At 25.1% G+C, this 17,862-nt stretch overlaps 3 protein-coding genes across 5 annotated transcripts; 2 read left to right on the top strand and 1 right to left on the bottom strand.

The window, feature by feature from the left end:
• Window positions 1–468: 468 nt before the first annotated feature.
• On the bottom strand, window positions 469–13,608 carry LOC130667947 (uncharacterized). 3 transcript variants are annotated; one of them, XM_057469886.1, is made up of 6 exons: window positions 13,499–13,608; window positions 12,664–12,786; window positions 2,465–2,716; window positions 2,100–2,311; window positions 1,011–1,200; window positions 469–898 (listed from the first exon to the last, which is right to left on the bottom strand). In XM_057469886.1, exons 3-6 carry the CDS (start codon window positions 2,529–2,531, stop codon window positions 687–689), a joined length of 681 nt encoding a protein of 226 aa, XP_057325869.1. In that variant the 5' UTR covers window positions 2,532–2,716; window positions 12,664–12,786; window positions 13,499–13,608; the 3' UTR covers window positions 469–686. The 3 variants fall into 3 exon arrangements, with proteins under 3 accessions (XP_057325869.1, XP_057325868.1, XP_057325870.1); XM_057469885.1 differs by having other exon boundaries at window positions 2,100–2,314; window positions 13,499–13,605; XM_057469887.1 differs by lacking the exon at window positions 2,465–2,716 and having other exon boundaries at window positions 2,100–2,314; window positions 13,499–13,605.
• Window positions 8,179–9,662, top strand: LOC130667949 (uncharacterized). Its single transcript, XM_057469889.1, has 4 exons — window positions 8,179–8,336; window positions 8,756–8,941; window positions 9,046–9,069; window positions 9,447–9,662. Exons 2-4 carry the CDS (start codon window positions 8,779–8,781, stop codon window positions 9,563–9,565), a joined length of 306 nt encoding a protein of 101 aa, XP_057325872.1. The 5' UTR covers window positions 8,179–8,336; window positions 8,756–8,778; the 3' UTR covers window positions 9,566–9,662.
• A 424-nt stretch (window positions 13,609–14,032) lies between the features above and the next one.
• LOC130667950 (uncharacterized) lies at window positions 14,033–16,930 on the top strand. The gene is made up of 4 exons (XM_057469891.1): window positions 14,033–14,191; window positions 15,555–15,741; window positions 15,919–15,945; window positions 16,722–16,930. Exons 2-4 carry the CDS (start codon window positions 15,573–15,575, stop codon window positions 16,826–16,828), a joined length of 303 nt encoding a protein of 100 aa, XP_057325874.1. The 5' UTR covers window positions 14,033–14,191; window positions 15,555–15,572; the 3' UTR covers window positions 16,829–16,930.
• The last annotated feature ends 932 nt before the right edge of the window (window positions 16,931–17,862 follow it).

Here is a 17,862-nt window from a genome sequence, read left to right as displayed (position 1 = left end):
TTCTTTAATTTTTTTATATGGAATTGAAAAATTGTCGTATGTCTGCCACATAATTTTATGAATGTCAATGTAGCAGACATGAGACAATTTATAAATTTTGAATAAACAAGTAAACAAATTAAAATAATGAAATTTAAAAAAATGCGCGTACTAATTTTTCATTCATCTAAATACGCATTTTTTAAATTTTTATTCTACTTACATTTTATTTATGTATTCAAAAATTTAAAAAATTTCCACTTGTCAGTTACATTCACACTCATAAATTTTGAATTTTTTTTCAAAACGATAAATCATAAAAAAAAATATTTAAAAAAATTGCACTTGTAATTTTTTAATTTTCTACATGTGCTCATTTTTAGATTTTTTTTTGTCATTAATTAGCTTGAAAAAAAAAAGTCGAAAATTGTCAATTGTCTGCTAACCAGGATCAACAAATTATAACTAATAGTTAATTTAATTAATTAATTATAAAATTTATAACAGAATTTATTGATTTAAATTTTTTGCTCAACGATCCATAGTTACAAATAATTTTTAATTAATTATATTTTAATTAAAATAGAGCATTAATAAGATAAATTAAATTAAAATACTGATAGAAAAATAATAATAGATAATTAGAAGATATAAATGACAAGATTGATATGTGGAATTAATCATTAGTTAAAATTTAATTATTATTTCTAATCTTCATCATCGGACAGAGTTGGAAGATCAACATCTGAAAGGACGATGTCGTCGCTGACGAAAATTGGAGGAGGGCTTTGCTTTATATATGGAACTGTAGGAACCACATCATCTTCATAAGGAATTATCGGTTTCTGAGGTTTTCGAATAGCAGCAGAAAATTCTTTGGCTTCTTTATCAAGCGCACGAGTTCCAATCAACATCTGATCTACAATTTAAATCATTTATTCAAACTTTAATAAAATGTTTTTATTACTTTTATATTTTTTAATTTAATAAGAAAATTAATTATAATAATAATTAATTAATGAGTGACTTACTGTAGTTGTCTTCGTAATTATAATAACCAGCTAAATTTTCTGGCTCGGGATAAACTTTTTTATCGATAATTGGTCTCGGTGTCAATGGTTTTTTGAATATATCTTCGTTTATTTTATTTTTATCACGGATTAATGAGTGTGGTGACTTTGAAGTCGGTGACAATCCTTGTTGCTGCTTTTTACGTATGACCTGTAGTCATAAAATTCATAATTATAAAAATTTTTTTCAATTTACCTGAGTAACTTTGACTTTTTTTAAATAAATAAAATTTTATCGTAAAATTATCCCGAGTAAAAAAAATTTGTACCAAAAAGATTCCAAAAAAATTTGACGTTTAAAACTTTTATACTTGAGACAGATAAGAACGTAAAGTGGAACTTTTGTAATTTTGATAGTAAAAAAAAAAAGTTTATCTAGAATTTTGTATTAGCGAAGTTTGAGTAAAAAAAGAACGTTTTCAAAACGTATTTTTACTTTATTTTACCCTCGTTCCCAAAAAAATTTCCCATTAGAAATAGTCCATAAGAATAAAAAAAAAACGTTCATATAAAATTCCAAACTTGAGGTTTTTTGAATTTTTTCGGAACCAGGGTAAAATTACGTTTTGAAAAATATGTTTTAAAAACGTTCTTTTTGTATGAGTGTGTGTAGCAGACATCAGACAAATTTAAACCTATAAATGAATAGAATAAATAATTTAAAAAATAATATTTATAAAAAATGCTCTTATTAATTTCAAAATTTTATTTTATTAATTATTTACTCTACTTATTAATAATTTTAAATATGTTTGATGTCTACTACATTCACACTCATCTTTTTTTACTCGAATTTCGCTCCTAAAAATCCTAGATAAACTTTTTTTTTACTGTCAAAATTACAAAAGTTCCACTTGAAGTTTTAATTTAATTTCAAGTTTAGAAATTCCACATGTCGAACTTTTTTGGAATCTTTTAGTAACGAATTTTTTGTACACGGGTATACTGCGGTATTAATTTTTTAATTCAATTGAACCAAAGTGTTTCAGGTTTACTGAATTTAAAACTAAATTAATTTATATAAAAAATGATAAATTGAATTATATTAACCTTGGATACTTTATCATGGTGAGGAGTAAGCAGATTTTTTTTAGCATCACCAGCTTTCAGAGACGATTTAACTGATTGTGTGATCCCAATATTTAGATCAGATTGAGATCGAATACTTAATCCTTTTGATTTCACACCAGCCGACGTGAATGATTTCGAGGTAAAGATTGACGATGCTTTGGTTGGATGTAACATCGCCATTGGATCATTCACTTCTGAGAAAAAAAAATATTTTTTTAACAATTTCATGACATTCATAATTAATCTATAATTAATATAAACTTCATTCTTTTAAATGAAATAACTTTTTGAATTTATAACCTAAATTTATTTTGAACCATTGGTATTAAAATTATTAAACTTACGTTTATTTAATTCGTTTTTAGTGACGTTTCCAGAGGAATGGAAAAAATTAAAGGTATTCACAGACATTTTTCAATTTTTTAATTAAAAAGTATAAATATCTTTTCTTTAAACTCTCTTTTGTTATGTTTTATAATTTCTGTTATATGTATAAAGTGTGTAAGTTCATTGAGTTCAATTATACGTAAACAAATAGGGTCGGCGAAATATTCAGGCTTCAACGTATTTTCGTTTTAGCGCCAAAATATTTAAAGCTGATTTTCATGTAACAAAAAAATAATTAAATTATGTAGCGATTAAGAGATTATGAGTAAATGTAGCAGACATGAGACAATTTACAAATTTTAAATAAATAAATAAACTAATATTTATAATAAATATATGTATATTTATAATAAAATTATGTAAGTAATTGTTTTCAATCGTTTTCATATTAAAAAAAAAAAAAAACGTTTTTTATTTTAAATTATTCTTATAGACATAAAAATAATATCTAATAGTAGTATTATTATTATTTTTATAATTTATTTAATAACATAAATTTATAATACATATCGCGTCCCAAATACCGAGAAAGCATATGCTGTATATATATATATATATAGATCTACCATAGGAGCTAAAAACGCCTATAAATTTTTCATCTCCTCATCCGGTTAGGAATGGTTTGAAATTAATATTTTGATAATAAAAAAAAATTAAAACCAAAAAGGCCTGTATTTATAATTATAAAAAAAATACTAATATAATAAAAGTTTGGTAAATCCAAAAGTGCACGACTCTTAATGCTCATCTGCAAAAAAAACGAAAAATGTACGATAAAAGTTTCAAGGACAATTGTTTTTTTCCTTTCTATTATACTAGAAATTCAAATTTCACTCCGACAAATAGTCAGCTGTATTTTTTCGCGCAGGCGCGACTGGTGTGACGAAAGAGTATATTTAAAAAAAGAGGCAAATTGAAATTTTCGGTCGTAAAGTACACTCTAATGCTTCGCATTAAGAATCGTGCAAAAAACATATATTGATATACAAAATTAGTTAAGTTCTTTTTATTAATGATAATTGAACGGGGCCGAATTTGATGGCCATTTATGACACACTTCTTCTTCGGCCCTAAAATAATCTTTTAAAAAAAAATGTGATCCAAATAATGGCTTTTTTCTCGAGTTTTTGTGTTTACGGATTACGGACACTTTTTCTACTGCTTGACGGGAAAATTTTTTTTTTCATTTTGATGTTTTTTTTAGTTATTTAATACATGAAATTGGTCTTTATAAGTAATAAAATTAATCATTAAATTCTCTACCCGATGATGTGTAACTTGTTTAAGCTCCGTGGACTAACAAGGGTAAAACAGTAAATACAAACAGTAGCGAAAAAGAGGCAAACTTAATTTTTCGATTGTAAAGCACACTCTAATGCTTCACAAAGAGTCGTGCAAAAAAAAAAAACAACAAATTTTAATAAAAGAAAATTGTATATATTTTAAATTTCTTCGTGCTACCCGCCATTTTTTATTATTATTTTATCATTTCATAATAATTGAGCATTATGAGTCGTGCATTTTTGGATTTTTTGAAATTTTAATAAACTATTTTTCTAGTAAAATCTAATGTCAAATAAGAAAAAATTTAATAAATATTCAAATAAAATAATTAAAAAAAAAAAAATAACAAATTTGATTGAATTATACAATTTTCATTTTCAAATTTTCCCTCATTCTATATATAATTTATGTTTCCATTAAGCCAGTTTCCCGTTCTTTTTGCCACGAACGCATTCGTGTTTTTCCGTATCCACAGACGCTCATCATTTACTGATCTCAAACGTCATAAAGTGTCAGTAGATTTTCGAAAATGTTCATAAGCTCTTAACTTATAAAAACTTACTTTTAAGGTGAAAATAATTTTATAACATTTACCTTATTGAAAAAATATGTAAGTAATTACGTTCAATCATTTTCATATAAAAAAAAAGAAAAATTGTTTTAAATAATTCTATGGACATAAAAAAAGTATCAAATAGTTAAATTATTATTTTTATAATTTATTTTTAAAAAAAATAAAAATAAAATTATTTGAATTTTTATATGAGATTACATAATAAATACAACTATTCAGTTTTTTTCAATTTTCATATATTTGAAGTTTTTTTCCATCAAGTGATACTATATGGGGCATTCCATGCCAAATCGTCCTACCAATGGATTTTGCATCTCCGATTGGCTGAAATTGGGTCACTTTTTTGTACCCCTAGAAAAAGTTTTTTATGAATTTTTTCAAATTTTTTCTTCCAGCCAATCTGGAGATATGAATTTTTTAAGATTTCGGGGATTTTTTTTTTAAATAGCCATAACTTATTAGAAAATTGTCCAATTTGGGTCTTTTTTTTTAAAATTCGTGTTTTTTGATGAATTTTCTAGAAAATTTATGCAAAAAATTATTCATTATGAATTCGGTTTTTTTTTTTATTTTAAACTTAAAACAGCGATTTTAAGATTGTTTGTATCCTTCGATTTTTTTTTTTAATTTTCAAAAATATTACTCCCCAAAACACAAATTTTGAACCTAGTCTCGTAATGGGATAATGATGAGTTATAATTTTTTTTTAACTTCCCGCTAAGAAAATTGAAAATTTTCAAAAATTCGGGAAGTTATTGGTTTCGGTCCGATTATCTAAAACCGACTTTATATCAAATTGTGACGTTTTGAGGTTCTAGGAAACTATTCTGACTAATTTCACGATGATGTCCGAGTGTATGTAGATGTGTATGTACGTCCGTATGTAAAGATCTGTGACTTTTGAACGGATGAACCGATTTTGATCGTTAAGGTGTCATTCGACGTGGCTTATAAAGTTTTAAAGCTGATAAGATTTTGGAATCAATTCATCGAGCAAATTAAAAGTTATCCAAATCGGAAATGCAAAATCCATTGGTAGGACGATTCGGCATGGAATGCCCCATATATATTATTTTTATTGATTAATTATTTTTCAGATAAATATTCCAATGTGATAAACAGAAGGCTAAAAAGATTTAAGCCTACTGACCTCAAAGATCGTTTTCAATAAATAGTGGATACTGTCTGCTAATGCCTGTCCTACACACCCATCATACAAATTATTAATTGTCATTTAATAACAGATTGTAATTTAAATTAATAAAAAAAAAATATTCCGATTCCTCAAGTATGGCGCTCTATTTAGTGCTTAGAGCTTCGTGGATGGATATACCGAGTGACCAAAGATGTTCGATTCAGGGATTTGATGACGTTCTTTGGAAAAGATATGAAGAATATTTCAATTTACTCGAAGGGAGCCAAAACAGTGAGTAAAATATCATTTTTGGAAATGAAATATTTTTCTTAACAATATAATTTATTATATAGATAATGCAGTTTTATTTTAATATTTAAAAAATTTTAATTACAGATCCCATGGATAAATATTATCCAAGTGAGTAAAATATTATTTTTGGAAATGAAATATTTTTCTTAACAATATGATTTATTATGTAAATAATTCACTTATATTTTAATACTTAAAAAATTTTAATTACAGTTCAAGTAGACAAAGCACTAAATTTTTTGGCTGATAATGGCTATCGCGTGATTTCTTCAATGGGCGACAGTTATTCCGGAATATGGACGTTGGAAAGAAAACAATAAATATTTGAAATAAAACATCATCTGATTAAAGATCAAATGTATATATTTGCTATCTCAAATAACAAATCACAATCCATAAAAAAAATTACGATGATTAGTAGAAAATTAATTTTCTATTTCAATTATTACTATCTAGATTGTAATTTTTATTTATCATAATAATTACAATCCTAAGTAGAGATAATTACTTGAAAAATTCAAAAATCGCTCACAACTTTAATAATACACGAAATAAAAAGTACAATTATATCAACGGAAATTTCATTTTAAATTCTATAATAATCATAATTAGATATTAAAGAATGTTATGTAAAATTAAAAATTACAATATACATTTATATTTTTTCTTGAAAAATTTTTTTTTTTTTATAAGGTACAAATTCTACCCCCACGCTAAGAAAAACAAAAAAAAAACGTTTTTTTTCAACCCACCCTAATGACCATGATACATGTAAATTAGACAGTGGAACAAATGTGCGGCAGACTATTTTTGATGATACTGAAGTTAGCCGACGTCCAATAATTTTTGGATTTTTTTTAAACGATAAATTATTAAACAAAAATATTTGAAAAAATTTCACTTATAGTTTTTTCAATTTTCTACCTGTGTATATTTTTAGTTTATTATTTATTTTTAATAATTCATCGTTTTTTAAAAAATCATAAAATTATTAGACGTCGGTTAACTTCAGGATCATATTTAAAAATCGGTATGTGAACTTTTTTTATTTTTATGTTTATAATTTAAAGTTTCAGATATTTTCGGTTTTTTCTCCGCACCATCGAGGCCCATGCCTTTGGTATTAAATTTCGATGGTGGGAGTAAAAAACCGAACATATCCGATACGCAAAGTCCTGCTAATCCAACTATACATCATTAAGATTTTAATTACAATTATATCAAGAAAATACTTGATTGCTGTTTGATTGATTACTTTTAGAAATTCAATTATAATTTTTTTGAATCCTTCTATACTATAAAATTCAAAAATACGATCGTTTATTTTCACCCTCAGTTACCCGACATAATTTAGTATTAAATAAATGACTGCTTACAAATATATATCATTTACTTCGCAGAAGTAACAGCTCATACATATCGTGAAATCAGAAACCTCTTAATAGTCTGAATTTTGTTTCCTCAACGCTATACATAGACATATATTAAATTCTATATATATATATATATATATAAAAGCCAATAAGTAAAGAGTTTTATCTCGTGTGTCAGAGATTATTATAATTTTTAAAAGGTAAGTTTTAAATATTCCTTAACAATAAATATATATATTTATATAAAATAAGTGATTGGAAAAAATAAAAAATTTGACAATTGATTTTAACAGATCGTTGACACAAAAAGTATAAATTGAAAATTTAACAACAGATAGTTGTTTTTTTTTAATTTTATTATCAATAACAATGAATTCAAATTGTTCAAGTGAAGATGACGGGAAAAAATATTATTATATTTCTGTAGCTGGTTTAGCTAAAGCTGACCATAGTACTGTGTATGGAATGGATGATGATCTTAAACAAAAACTTGATGATCAATTTAGTTATCCTCGACGGAAAAATTTATTAAAATCGAATTGGTATGTCGGAGGTACTAGAAAATGAGTAATTATTTTAAATATTTACCAATTAAACAAATAAATTAGTTAATAAATAAACTAAATTGGATTTTTTAGCGCCACCGCAAGAGGTTTCGGACTTTTTAACAACTCTCGGTTATCAAACTATTGCAAATAACGATATGAATTCATGGATAGTGCGATTATTACAAAAAGAAATTCAATGAATACATATTTTATAATTAACCTGTCAATTTATGTTGTAATAATTACGTACTATGTTTTGAATAAATAAATAATTTAAAATATACTTTTATTTTTTTTATAACAATATTATAATTATTAAAACAAATCAGCTGTTAAGATTTTTTTTTTGTAAATTGAAATGAAAAAAATGGACAATTGATGAAGAGAAGAGAGAGCATGAGAAGAACAAAAAAGAAAGCATATATTATTATATGTATATATAAAGGTGGGGGTTAAGGAGGGGATGTACGGATGTGTTTTTCATTTGTTTCATCTTGAGGAAATAACCGGCAAATATATTGCGCTTCGTCTCATTCGTTATTTGAATTCTGTTCTTTGTGCATCAAAATCGAAAGCCATTTTGTAGGTTTATTAAAAAAAAACGTAAGTAATTATATTCAATCGTTATGAGTGTGAATGTAGCAGACATCAGACAAATTTAAAATTATTAATAAATAGAGTAAACCATTAATAATATGAAATTTTTTTAAAATGTGCATTTTTTTTTAATTTTATTTTTTAAATTATTTATTCTATTTGTTAATAATTTTAAATTTGTCTGATGTTTTTATATAAAAAAAATTGATTTGTTTTAAATAATTCTTATAGACATTAGAAAAGTATCAAATAATGAAATTATTATTTTTATAATTTATTTTGAAAAAAACTAAAAATAAAATTAATTGAATTTTGATATCAGATTATATAATAAATAAAACTTTTCAGTTTTTTTTCAATTTTCATATATTTCTAAGTTTTTTTTCCACCAAGTGATATTATTATTATTTTTATTAATTTTTCAGATAAACATTCCAATTCCTCAAATATGGCGTCTTATTTAGTGCTTAAAGTTAAGAATCTTCTTTCACCAAATAGCAACCTCTGTTCGATTGAGGGATGTGATCACGTTCTTTTGCAAAAATATGAACAATTTTTGAATTTAAACCGAGCGGGTTCTGGTTATAAAAGAGAGCCTTATGTATGTAGTAGTAAGTGAATAATATTTTTGGAAATGAAATATTTTTCTTAACAATTTAATTTATTATGTAGCTAATTCAGTTATATTTTAATATTTAAAAAATTTTAATTACAGTTCCTAGGGATGAATATTATTCAAGTGAGTAAAATATTATTTTTTGAAATGAAATAGTTTTCTTAATTCATTTTTATTTATTTATTTATTTTACGCTATATGCATTTTACAATTGACACATATGACTTATGATTAAATCACAGTGCTTTTTTAAATTCTTAAATTTTTTAATGTGTATTATTGCTCTCTTATAATTCTATAAACACTTCAAAACTTGAGATTTAGAATTTATTATATGAACTATCAAAGATACTGACTTCTGTTGAAACTTCATTGACTAGTTTAAATATTCTGTGTTTGGATCCATTCAACTAGTAATTAATAATAAAATTTATTACGTAGATAAGTCAGTTATATTTTAATATTAAAAAAGAAAAATAATATTTAAATTTTAATTACAGTTCCCTTGCCTAACGTATTGAACTTTTTCGCCGATAATGGTTATCGCGTGGTTTCTTCAATGAGCATCTGTATTACGGGGAATAATTGGGGAATATGGACGTTGGAAAAAAAAAATTAAAAAGCGACAAATATTTTAATAAAATCATCTTCTGATTAAAGATTAAACATATGTACAGATGATTTATCATTTGTAATAAAAAGAAGTAAAAAAAAAATTAATAATCGACATTTTTCATTTTTAAATTTTCCCTCAAGAAAATACTTTCCCTTTCCGGTAATTTCCCCCTGTCGGTCGCAGTAGTTTTTAGTTTTTCATCCATTTCCATTCTCCAGTGCACCGAATGCACTTGACCCCAAGAACCATCTCAATGTGAGTATATTTTCTATAGTTTCCTTTTCTACAGACCCAAAATAAGATTTGTACGAATTTCCTATATTTTTTTTATAGATAATAATAAAAATAATAATAGAGTATAAGTTTTTAGTACTTAATTATTTTTAAGTTAAGTTTAAATATTTGAAATAATTATAAAAGACTGAAATGGTATGCAACAGGTATTTTATCTGGTCATACGTAAACAAACATCTGTATGGCGTCAAATTTTTTCTATGAATCATAATAAAAGTATGGGGGAACTGCGATGTATTTAGTTACAACTATCTATTAAAAAATAACGTAGAAAAACAAACCTATTATTTTTGATAAAAAATATTTTTTTTTTAATTTTTAAGATTAATAAAATAAATCATATCTATTTGAAATTTTTTAAAGTCGTAATTTATATAAGTATTCGACTTCTCTAGCGAAGGGCACAAATTTTTTTAAAGTTAGAAAAAAATGATTCTGAAGTCAGCAAACAGACGACAGTTAACAAATTAATTTGAAAAAAAGGAAAAAAACTAAAAAAAATGCGCATGTAGAAAATAAAAAAAGGTATAAGTGCAATTGGTTGAATATTTCTTTTTTTTTTTCATAATTTATCGTTTTTTAAAAAATTTAAAAGCTATTTGATGACGGCTAACTTTAGTATCATAATAAAATTCAAAGGTATGAATTATAAAATAAACGTATGAGTCCAAAATTGAAATTTTTTTTTTATAAATTATTTTCAGATGTCCAACAACGGAAATAGTTGCAGTACTGATTTGATCTGGGTCCAAGGAAATATACGCGGGAGTACTTGTAATTTGTACGGAGACACTTCGGGAATCAAAGAGACTTTACAGAGACACTTTCGTGTAAAATCTGTTGATAATGGTTTCTCTGTTGAAGGTAAATTAATTGACGATAAGTATATATCGTTGATTAGTATATAAATTATAATTTTAATTTAACATTTCATGATCCTGAAGTTAGCAGACAATTTAAAACTTTTGGATTTCTTTTTCAACAAATTAACTACAAAAAAAAAAAAAAAAAAAAAACTAAAAAATGCACACGTAGAAAATTAAAAAATCTGTAGGTGCAATTTTTAAAAATTTTTACTTTTTTATAATCTATCGGTTTGAAGAAAATTCAAAATTATTAGACGTCGGCTAACTACAGAATCATTATATTTTTACATAATTAAGATTTAAATTTATTGAGTAAATAAAATTAAAATTCCAGCGGTTCCGACAATTATAATTAACTTTGCAGTAAAATATGGATATCGAGTCAAAGAGACAACTGCAATCGAGAATTCTAACTTTCTTTGGACTCTTAAGTCACTATAATTAAATAATTAAATTAAGTATTAATTTCTTAAGTAACTTATATGACGAAAATGACTCAATGACTGCAAGTGTGAGAATGAAAAATTTATTTTATAAATATTAAAATTCAATGTTAATAAAATTTTTAAATTTACTGTACTTAAAATTGCAATAAATGATAATTTTATAAATTAATTTACTTTATTTTACCAATAATTAAATCCTCACGCTTATTATAATATTATTAACAAATGATACATAGGATATATTTATATTTATAATGACCCAGAAGTAAATAAGTAAATAAAATCTTTTGTTAACATTTAAATTATGTTTCAAATTTTTTTCAAATGGTTTTAAAACACATCGGAAGTGATTATGATTTCTATTACTTCAGATATCTAATGACTACAATTAAAAATTATATAAATTCCTTCAAAGTTCATAATTAAAAAAGCGAGATTGCACTTCCTATGTAACTTAAATTATATATTTTTTATCAAATATATAATTTTTACAGTTTTAGAACAATAATGTCTCTGAAAAATATATAAGTATACATATTGTAGAGAAATTTTATATAATTTAAAACAATAAACTGTAAGAAAAAATATATATTGGAAATATGTTTAATATAAATTACACCGGCACACAAAAAAAATTAAGTAGAATGTGCATTTGACCGGACCTACCTACGGGTACGTATTTTGGTCCGCTGAATCCGAATTCGAGGTCAGTTTGACCCCTACACCCTCGAAATTTCGAGAAAACTTCGAAAAACCGTAAAAATAATGAAAATCGGCAGTTTTAATGATAAAAAAATTTTTTGGAACTAAACTAAGCGTGATTTTCATGTATTTCAATCCGCTGAATATGAATCGAAACTTTATTGAGACCACGACCCGTTTTAAATGGATCGATACTATCTTGATTAAAAACTCAGATAAAGTCTGGTTGAAACCACTTAAAATACAAAATATATATACCATTTTTGGATTGAATCTCATAGAGAAATTTCAATCGGGTTCAAATCTAAGATCAATAGAATTCAGTCTGAGTTTTTAATCAGAGACATCAGGCATAACAAAAACGAGAAACCTGCAGTCACTACGTGACTGCCCAAATATCACTACTAAATTTATAAAATACGCTGAAAAAAGGGATTTCTTGCCGCAAAAAAATTTTAATTTACACCAAGATATTTTACGCATTATGAATTAAATACAACACACTTTTTTGGCTTTGAGAAGCTTCCCAAAACCAAATGGGAGTATAAAAATCTGTCATTTAAGTAACGCGATATAAATAATGTAGCTATATATTCAGTCATATTTAGTGACAGAATAATTAAAGTATTAATTTATTTAAAGAAAATAAATACGATTATTTAGACAAATAATTTATTGCCTTGACACCACAATGACAGAATTTTTATTAAATCAGTTACTTTTGGTGTTTAAATTTTTAAATTTAAAAAACCACTAAAGAATTTATAAATTATAAATGAATAATTAATATTACTTTGTATCTTTGTGCTGAGTTTTTACGGTATATTGGTAACCATCGAAATTCCATTTTTTTCGTTCTCCATCTGTTATTATGTCTTCGTTTCCAAATAATTATTAATATTTTTCAAATAAAAATCTGAAAATAAAAAAATAAATCTATAATATTTAAATTTTAATTCTCCCAAACCAAAATAATTAATCCTGTTAGCAGACAATTAAAAATTTTCAAATGTTTTTTCATCTAATTACAAAAAAAAAAAAAATTCAAAAATATGCACATGTAGAAAATTAAAAAAACTATAACTACAATTATTAAAAATTTTTTTTTTTTTTTTTGTAATTTATCATTATGAAAAAAATCCAAAAATTATTGTAATGCTAAAAGTAGCCGACAATTAAAAATTCTGGTGTTTTAAATTACCAAGTTGATTGTCATCATATAAATTTTTATGAATGTGAATGTAACAAACATCAGAAAAATTTAAATTTATAAATACATAGAGTAAACAATTCATAAAATAAAATTTTTAAAAAATGCGCATTTAAAAAAATTTTGAAAATAAGAAGTGCATTCATTATAAATATTATTTTTTTCCTCTATTTATTTATAATTTTAAATTTGTCTAATGTCTGCTACATTCACACCGATAAAAAATATTTTTTAAAAATTGCATTATAGTTTTTTAAATTTTCTACATGTGCATATTTTTAATTGTTTTTTCTTTTTAATTAAATCGTTGAAATAAAATTATCGAAAATTGTCAATTAATTAACAGTTTATTATACGATTGTCTGCTCATTTCATGCCATAATTTTTAATTAACTCCAATTTATTTTACAATACTTACATGTTTTTATTATAAAAAATCCAAATTTGAAAATATTTAATTTTTTTTTATTTTTGAAACACTATTATTAATGATACTGAAGTTAGCAGACGTCTGATAATTTTTGTATTTTTTTTTAGACGATAAAACATAAAAAAAAAATATTTAAAAAAATTGCACCTGTAGTTTTTAAAATTTTCTACATGTACATATTTTTTTGCAATTGATTTGTAGAAAGACGAAAATTTAAAAATTTTTAAATGTCTGCTAACTTCGGGATTATTATTATTATTATTGTTAATAAAAAAAAACAAACAAACAAAATGGACGACTGATGGAGAGAAGAGAGAGCGCACGAGAAGAGCGACAAAGAAAGGTGAGTATGAATGTAGCAGACATTCGACAATTTATAAATTTTAAGCAAAGAAATAAATAAATTAAATTAATGAATTGTAACAAAATGCGCGTAATCATTTTTAAAATACTCAAATACGTATTCCCTAATTTTTATTGTACTTACATTTTATTTATTTATTCCACAATTTAAAAAATAAATAATTGTCAGCTACATTCACACTCACAAACAAAGCTGCTTATGGAATTTATACAAAGGTGGGGGCTATAGAAGGGTCATACGTATATGTATAATATTCGCTCTTTCTTCTTGAATCGCTAATAGCTTGTGCGTCGCAACTTAATCCTGTTTAATTTTATGTAAGTAATTATGTTTTATTATAAAATAAAAATGTATCATTTTGTTCTGAATAATTATTTTAATGATAGTAAAGTTGGCAGACATTATTTATCTGTTAAAAATTTTTTTTTTTAACAGATAAATAATGAAAAAAAACATTTCCCCAACAACGCACATGTCGGAAATTTTATAAATTATACGTGCAATTTTTCAAAATATTTTATTTAATATTTAATTTTTTGTTAAAAATTTTTGGATTTTTTTTATCAAAAAAAATAAATATTAAAAAAAATATTTTGAAAAATTGCACGTATAGTTTATAAAATTTCCGACATGTGCGTTTTTGTAGAAATGTTTTTTTTTTTTCATTATTTATCTGTTAAAAATAATTATTTTTAATTTCAAATGTCTGCTAACGTTACGATCATTATTATTTTTACAATTTATTTAAAAAAAAAACTGAAAATAAAAATGAGTTTGAATATTGCAGACATCAGAAAAATTTAAAACTATTAATAAATAGAGTAAAACATTAATAATATGAAATTTTTAAAAAATGCGCCTTTAAAAAATTTTGAAAGTAAGAAGTGCATTTTTTATAAATATTATTTTTTAAATTCTTTCCTCTATTTATTTATAATTTTAAATTTGTCTAATGTCTGCTACATTCACACTCATAGAATAAAATTATTTATGATTCTAAAGTTAGCAGACAATTAAAATTTTTTGAATTTTTTTTCAACAAATCAATTACAAAAAAAAAAAACAAAAACTACAAATATCCACATGTAGAAAATTTACAAAACTAGTTGCAAATTTTCCAAATATTCTTAGTTTTTATCATTTAATGCTTAAAAAAAATTAAAAAAATTATTAGACGCCGGCTAACTTCAGTATCATAATTATTTGATTTGTTATGATCCTGAAGTTAGCAGACAATGAAAAATTTTCGGATTATTTTTTTTCAAAAAATCAATTACAGAAAAAAAAACTAAAAATATGCACATGTATAAAATTAAAACAACTATGAGTGCAATTTATTTATTTTTTTTTTATAATTTATCGGCTTGAAAAAAATCTAAAAACTATTAAACGTATGCTAATTTCAGTATCATTTCATAAAATATGACCCTGAAATGTACAGACAATTAAAAATTTTCGTATTTTTTTTTTTTTTTAACAAATCATTTACAAAAAAACAAAAACTAAAAATATGCACATGTAGAAAATTTAAAAAACTACAGGTGGAATTTTTTCAAATATTATTTTTTTTATAATTTATTATTAAAAAAAATCTAAAAATTATTAGACGTCGGCTAACTTATGTATCATTTTTTTATTGCTGCAAGTATATTAATATTTTTATTATTCATTATTTTTCAGATACATTCAAAAAAAATTATGGCAGGAACTTACTTATGGGTCCGAGCCTTTAGGGAGCAGAAAGAAATGAAATGGTACGAAAACATTTGGGTTCGTGGGCTTGACGCTCCCCTCTGGGAGAAGTATAAAAAAGAATTTACTCTTCCCGAAGAAACAGAGGAGGACCCTCAAGCAGCGGACAAATACGGTAAGTAAAATTTTCCTTATATTTACTATATATTATGATTATGAATTTAGCAGACAATTAAAAATTTTTAGATTTTATTTTCAACTAATTAGTTACAAAAATTAAAAATATGCACTTGTAGAAAATTAAAAAAACTATCAGTGCAATTCCTTAATATTTTTTTTTTTTTAATTACAGTTATGGTGAATTCATGCGAAAATCCTGGTAAGCAAATAATTATTTTTTTAAAGTTTCCATTTACTGCACAAGTGCAACAAAGATATTACCGGTTGAGGACTTGAATGTAAGGTAGTTGTCGGGAGATGGGCATAGGATCAGAAAGTTATAAATTTTTTTAAACTTATTAAGGGTATTAAGATACAACTACCGTTAAAATTTGAAGTCGATTGACCATCTCTAATTTGAATTATTAATAATCAAAATTCGTATCATTAACATTGCGAGCAATGAGGAGTATGTGTTTATAGTCGCGTTCGTGATTCTAATAAAAAAAATAACAGTCAGAAACTTTTGGAAAACTAACAGAAAATTAATGAATTTGGCCTGAATTTATTTAAGAAAAAAAATTAAGTATTCGCCATCTCATTGTTAAGATATTGCAACGCAAAGTTCAACAATAAATGAAAAAATATACATGTCGGTGAATTAGAAAAAAACAATCTGACAACACTGTACGCGAGTATACACAGTATCATTTGAGCGGTAAATTTAAACATATACTCAGTACACTATACAGCAACTGGCAGATTATATGCGACGTTGTCAAATTTTAATTTAAGAAGATGTTCAATAGTATTTGTTTATACGTATTATATGAGTAATGTGTAGGTAGACTTCTCACGGGTGCAGTATCAAATAAAAGCAATGTCTCGTTTTAACTACCACCTAACCTACTCTTACTGGGTATATATGGCTCATAACTTTTTGACAATATTATAGCAGGACAATTACCTTATTTTAATTATTTTATTTATTTACAGCATTAATAGGGGACGTGTTGAACTTTTTATCAGAAAATGGGTACCACGTCGTTTCATCATTGGGGGTATACGAAGATTCCGTTTGGACATTGTATAAGAAGAAATGATTATTACTTATCACATTGAACATAAAACTTTAACGAATACTTAATCAAACTGTTGAAATGTTAAAGTTATTTTTCATATAATAAATAAAAAAAATAATAATATTTTTTTTTTTTTTTTTTCAATTGGTTCATTTTTTCAAATTCGCATGTTGTTGACGAAACCTCATGGCAGTTCTACGTCCGGCTTCTTGGGCTAAAGCGAATGAACGTTTTCACATATTTGATAGTGGAATTAAATAAGGATCATCGTGATATTTGTAACGTGGGGCTGTTGGGTCACGTTTTATTGTCCGTACGAGAGCTCGTAGCATGTCTGTCGACCCACGTTCTTTGTAAAGGGGAATCTCGATGTTCACTGGAGAATTTGTTGCTCCACCGGCTACTAGTGATACAGTACTCGCGATAAAATTGACTTTGTTCAGGTGTACTGAAGAAAAAATAAAATGTTCCCACATTTTTTACTCCTACATGTACCATTAATAATAATATAATATTTTGAACTTGGACCATACACATGCCCATATTTAAATACATAAGCACATGGTAATCTGTACTGATCCCAAAACGCATCAGCGATAATATTTGTCCATACGTTCTTTCTCAATGGTATTTTTTTTCTACCAAGACCATCTGGTGGCTTTATTTCAACCCACTGTTTATTAGTTAATACCAAATTAAACCATGATTCTCCTTTATCAGAATCAGGACCATATACCCAGTCATCGTCATCATCAGTGCTGTCATCTGAGTGAACTCATTTTTTGACGTTCTTTTTAGAAGGCAGCGGTGGTAAACCAGCTTTTTTTCTCGCTTCAGTCAATATCCCACGTCTATCTTCACGTACATTTATATAGAACGATTAACTAGTCCATACTCCACCAGAGTTTTTACTCATTTTCTTCCATATTTCTGATGACCATGCTGGAAATGATTCTTCTGTGAAATTGTCAATGTATTTGAACACCATATCAATGGCTATTGCTTTTGGTAGACGTGCTGCCATTTTTCGTTCTTTAGATCTGTAATTAAATAAT

The sequence above is a fragment of the Microplitis mediator genome, chromosome 5, assembly GCF_029852145.1.
Source record: "Microplitis mediator isolate UGA2020A chromosome 5, iyMicMedi2.1, whole genome shotgun sequence".
NCBI classification, from domain to species: domain Eukaryota; kingdom Metazoa; phylum Arthropoda; class Insecta; order Hymenoptera; family Braconidae; genus Microplitis; species Microplitis mediator.
This window is presented reverse-complemented; position numbering and strand designations above follow the sequence as displayed.

Excerpts from the sequence above, each read along its gene's own strand:
- LOC130667949 (XM_057469889.1), top strand. The coding sequence starts at position 8,779 with ATGGCGTCTTATTTAGTGCTTAAAGTTAAGAATCTTCTTTCACCAAAT. Across the intron at positions 8,942-9,045 it reads AGAGCCTTATGTATGTAGTA|TTCCTAGGGATGAATATTAT; the intron begins GTAAGTGAATAA and ends TTTTAATTACAG. Across the intron at positions 9,070-9,446 it reads TAGGGATGAATATTATTCAA|TTCCCTTGCCTAACGTATTG; the intron begins GTGAGTAAAATA and ends TTTTAATTACAG.
- LOC130667950 (XM_057469891.1), top strand. The coding sequence starts at position 15,573 with ATGGCAGGAACTTACTTATGGGTCCGAGCCTTTAGGGAGCAGAAAGAA. Across the intron at positions 15,742-15,918 it reads TCAAGCAGCGGACAAATACG|TTATGGTGAATTCATGCGAA; the intron begins GTAAGTAAAATT and ends TTTTAATTACAG. Across the intron at positions 15,946-16,721 it reads GAATTCATGCGAAAATCCTG|CATTAATAGGGGACGTGTTG; the intron begins GTAAGCAAATAA and ends ATTTATTTACAG.
- LOC130667947 (XM_057469885.1), bottom strand. The coding sequence starts at position 2,531 with ATGTCTGTGAATACCTTTAATTTTTTCCATTCCTCTGGAAACGTCACT. Across the intron at positions 2,315-2,464 it reads TAAAAACGAATTAAATAAAC|AAGTGAATGATCCAATGGCG; the intron begins GTAAGTTTAATA and ends TTTTTTTCTCAG. Across the intron at positions 1,201-2,099 it reads ACCATGATAAAGTATCCAAG|GTCATACGTAAAAAGCAGCA; the intron begins GTTAATATAATT and ends TTATGACTACAG.